Raw genomic sequence first — 5,000 nt, forward strand, 5'->3', positions numbered from 1 at the left:
AAATCATTATACATTAACAAAGGCAGCATAACCGAGTTAGTATATTAAACACAAGAGCAATAAAAACCGTTAATCAGTAAATCAAAAGCAATTAATATAAAAATGAGTCAGGATACATTAAATACCTTAAATACACATTATCTTCTTGTTAAGCATTAACACATTGAAATGTTAAGGAACGCCAGAACAAAGAGTATAAATTACACAATTTTGACTTAACAGGCAACAAGACGTCTCCATTATTACAATATTTTTTTCAGAAATACATTACACACCAACAACAACAAAAATAAATAACCATAACAGGGTTAGTAACCTCAACAAACATGCCATGAAAACACATCACCATCAATCAAACAGTGGCAATTGCAGCCTTGACATAAAATGAGGAACCACTATTCATAATCAGGAAAACAACAGACGAAGCTGCAAACAGACCAAGCTGCAAACAGACGAAGCTGCCAAAACAGGCGAAGCTGCCAAAACAGGCGAAGCTGCAAACACAGGCGAAGCTGCTGGAACAGACGAGGCTGAAAACACAGGTGAAGCTGCAACCACAGGCGGGCTGTGGAAACAGCCGAAGCTGCGAATACCGTTGAAGCTGCTAAAACAGACGAAGCTGCAAACACAGGCGAAGCTGCTGAAACAGACGAGGCTGAAAACACAGGTGAAGCTGCAACCACAGGTAAAGCTACAACCACAGGCGGGCTGCGGAAACAGCTGAAGCTGCAAATATCGTTGAAGCTGCTAAAACAGACGAAGCTGCAAACACAGGCGAAGCTGCTGAAAAAGACGAGGCTGCAACCACAGGTGAAGCTGCAACCAAGGGCGGGCTGCGGAAACAGCCGAAGCTGCGAATATCGTTGAAACTGCTAAAACAGACGAAACTGCAAACACAGGTGAAGCTGCAACCACAGGCGGGCTGCGGAAACAGCTGAAGCTGCGAATATCGTTGAAGCTGCTAAAACAGACGAAGCTGCAAACACAGGTGAAGCTGCAAACACAGGCGAAGCTGCTGAAAAAGACGAGGCTGCAACCACAGGTGAAGCTGCAACCAAAGGCGGGCTGCGGAAACAGCCGAAGCTGCGAATATCGTTGAAGCTGCTAAAACAGACGAAACTGCAAACACAGGCAAAGCCGCAAACACAGGCGATGCTGCAAACACAGGCGAAGCTGCTGAAAAAGACGAGGATGCAACCACAGGCGGGCTGCAGAAACAGCCGAAGCTGAGAATATCGTTGAAGCTGCTAAAACAGACGAAGCTGCAAACGCAGGCGAAGCTGCAAACACAGGCGAAGCTGCTGAAAAAGACGAGGCTGCAACCACAGGTGAAGCTGCAACCACAGGCGGGCTGCGGAAACAGCCGAAGCTACGAATATCGTGGAAGCTGCTAAAACAGACGAAGCTGCAAACACAGGCGGAGCTGCAAACACAGGCGAAGCTGCTGGAACAGACAAGGCTGCAACCACAGGTGAAGCTGCAACCACAGGCGGGCTGCGGAAACAGCCGAAGCTGCCAATATCGTTGAAGCTGCTAAAATAGACGAAGCTGCAAACACAGGCGAAGCTGCAAACACAGGTGAAGCTGCAAACACAGGCGAAGCTGCTGGAACAGACGAGGCTGCAACCACAGGTGAAGCTGCAACCACAGGCGGGCTGCGGAAACAGCCGAAGCAGCGAATATCGTTGAAGCTGCTAAAACAGACGAAGCTGCAAACACAGGCGAAGCTGCTGAAAAAGACGAGGCTGCAATCACAGGTGAAGCTGCAACCACAGGCGGGCTGCGGAAACAGCCGAAGCTGCAAATATCGTTGAAGCTGCTAATACAGACGAAGCTGCAAACACAGGCGAAGCTGCAAACACAGGCGAAGCTGCTGAAAAAGACGACGCTGCAACCACAGGTGAAGCTGCAACCACAGGCGGGCTGCGGAAACAGCCGAAGCTGCAAATACCGTTGAAGCTGCTAAAACAGACGAAGCTGCAAACACAGGCGAAGCTGCAAACACAGGCGAAGCTGCTGAAAAAGACGAGGCTGCAACCACAGGCTGGTTGCGGAAACAGCTGAAGGTGCGAATATCGTTGAAGCTGCTAAAACAGACGAAGCTGCTAAAACAGACAAAGCTGCAAACACAGGCGAAGCTGCAAACACAGGCGAAGCTGCTGAAAAAGACGAGGCTGCAACCACAGGTGAAGCTGCAACCACAGGCGGGCTGCGGAAACAGCCGAAGCTGCGAATATCGTTGAAGCTGCTAAAACAGACGAAACTGCAAACACAAGCGAAGCTGCAAACACAGGCGAAGCTGCTGAAAAAGATGAGGCTGCAACCACAGGTGAAGCTGCAACCACAGGCGGGCTGCGGAAACAGCCAAAGCTGCGAATACCGTTGAAGGTGCTAAAACAGACGAAGCTGCAAACACAGACGAGGCTGCCATAATAGGCGAAGCTATCAGGTATCCATACCTGACACTGACTCGCTACGGACTCGTCAAAAGATCCCCCATGCGGCTTACATACAGACTCAACGCTGCTCCGGTGCTGACTGAAGCAGTCAGATACAGGCTGTCAGTCGTCACCTCACCTCCATAGCTGAGACAACAGAACAGGTAAAACAACCCTTACTGGGGAACAATCAGAAGACGATTGTCCCAGCGAAACAACCACAAAATGAGAGGCTAAAAAATCTTCACCATATATATATTTATGAACTGTATATACATGCATATTTATAGATAGATATACAGTATGTATACATATATACATTAGATGAATATAAGTAGCATATATATTTAAACATATTTTGATAAATTCATATATGCTTACAAAAAACACATATACATATGTACATATATATATATATATGAAATTTTTTATCACACCATGATTTATATACAATCATGAAGCTACAAATGTCACTTAATATCAAATTCACGCTACCTCGGGAATATCTTCGATGGAGAATTGTCGCCGAAGGGGAATTTATATAAGTGATAAATGAATTGGTATCGTCTACTGGAGTCGCTGAATAGGTTTCGTGTCAAGGGTTCGTGTCCTGACGATACCAATTCATTTATCACTTATATAAATTCCCTTCGGCGACAATTCTCCATCGGAGATATTCCCAGGTAGCATGAATTTGATATTAAGCGACATTTGTAGCTTCATGATTATTTATAGCTTCATGATTATATATATATATATATATATATATATATATATATATATATATATATATATATATATATACTGTATATATAATATATATATATATATGTATATATATTGTCACGATGCTTTCAAGTACCCGGTTATTACACAACTAATCACAAAATTCAAAAAATTCACCTCACTTCAGCCTTACGACTGAGTACTCTAAAGGTAACAGTGATCCCTTAAAAGCTCACTAATCATGTGAAAAATCAAACTAAGTTTATCAAAACAAGTGTGAGGTATCAACAATTAAACAAGAAATATGCTAGAGTAAAAGGGCATCACTCCATCAAACAACTTTAACTGTTTCCCCTGGTCTTAATTCACTTCAGGAAAACTAAGGGAACAAAACATGTTTATCACTTTGACTTATGCATACAATTAATCCTATTCACTGGTGGTCAATAAATGAAACACTATTTTTTAACATCATTAGATGCAAAACCTTATTTTTAAATTCAAAATTTATTATTAGAATTTAAATCTGAAAAATTTACTATTACTTGAAAACAACACAAAAAATTTAATCAATTATTGAGTTGAAATATTAAACAAAACTAATTCACAAAACTTCAATTTATCAAGAAATTAATTTAATCAAGCAAAATTTAAACTATCAAGAATTACTCAAGATTTGAAAAGAAAATCTTAATAAATGAAAATTAAACCAAGTATGCAATGTTAGGTTATCAAGAAATATTTAAAATGATAAGTAAATAAATGTTAAATTACCAATATGTAAAATGTGAAAAATCAAGAGATTGCAAGCACAAGAACACAAAAATACACAAAAGATTGATCAATAATAATTTCACAAAGGCAAAATTTCCCTAATATACCTTATTATGCCATGGTAATAATAAGTAAAATTCACTTTACCTTACACAAGCTTGTGAAAACTTTCACAAAATCATTTGAAATGTTTTAGATTCACAAAACACTTTTTTGCCAGGTACCATTAGAGTTTTCTTAAATTCAGATCTCAAAAGCAAAGACTTATACCAGTGACAGCAGATATTTTACATTAAAATTGCTCTCTTTTGAAGAGAGAGAGAGAGAGAGAGAGAGAGAGAGAGAGAGAGAGAGAGAGAGAGAGAGAGAGAGAGAGAGAACTAACACTAACGGTCTCTGAAATCAGAATGAGCAAACTTTAGGATCCCAATGGGAAATGAAACAATCAGATTACGTCAGAACAATATGTGATCAGAGCAACGCAATCCTACAAAACATGATGTAATCAATCAAGATACTTGCATTTACTCTCAAAAAGGCGTATGTGACTCAAACAAAAAAATTGTATGGGACAAAGCTCTTAACGAAATTTCAACATGATCAAAACAGATGGTAACTAGCCAGCCACAAACAGCACACTTTCAAAACAAAGACGAAGAACCAAAGTTGGTTTTCAGAACAGTACATGAAACATTGTGAAATCATTTGTCTTTTCTCGTATGAGACAAAGCTTTTACAGAAATCTTAACACGGCTTGATTACTATTCCCACTCTTGTTAACTCATTACTCTCTCGACGATAACTGAACCAAAACGTGACATATGAAATCACAAGTATAAAACACTTGCTGCTAGGGGACAAAATGCTCAGTCACATACTACGTTACTATTAAAATGTATTACAAATTTTAAATTACACTGTTAAGTTATCTAAATCACCAACTCTTTTGAGATCTGACATTACACTACATATGATATTTCAACAATTATTATTATTACACATAACAAATGATAAATAGAAGAATAAATATATCAAAACTGTGGGATGATATTGTCACAATGC

At 40.0% G+C, this 5,000-nt stretch overlaps 1 protein-coding gene across 1 annotated transcript in view; it reads left to right on the forward strand.

Moving 5' to 3' along the window:
- Nucleotides 1–2,585, forward strand: part of LOC136849523 (serine-aspartate repeat-containing protein I-like) — a 15,779-nt gene extending 13,194 nt beyond the window's left edge. Inside the window, exons 2-8 of the mRNA XM_067122866.1 lie at nt 561–685; nt 959–1,042; nt 1,132–1,315; nt 1,490–1,632; nt 1,793–1,900; nt 2,085–2,186; nt 2,389–2,585. Of these exons, the coding sequence (XP_066978967.1) occupies nt 561–685; nt 959–1,042; nt 1,132–1,315; nt 1,490–1,632; nt 1,793–1,900; nt 2,085–2,186; nt 2,389–2,585 (943 nt within the window). The remainder of the gene's footprint in view (nt 1–560; nt 686–958; nt 1,043–1,131; nt 1,316–1,489; nt 1,633–1,792; nt 1,901–2,084; nt 2,187–2,388) is intronic.
- The last annotated feature ends 2,415 nt before the right edge of the window (nt 2,586–5,000 follow it).

Source organism: Macrobrachium rosenbergii, chromosome 21, assembly GCF_040412425.1.
Source record: "Macrobrachium rosenbergii isolate ZJJX-2024 chromosome 21, ASM4041242v1, whole genome shotgun sequence".
NCBI classification, from domain to species: Eukaryota; Metazoa; Arthropoda; class Malacostraca; order Decapoda; family Palaemonidae; genus Macrobrachium; species Macrobrachium rosenbergii.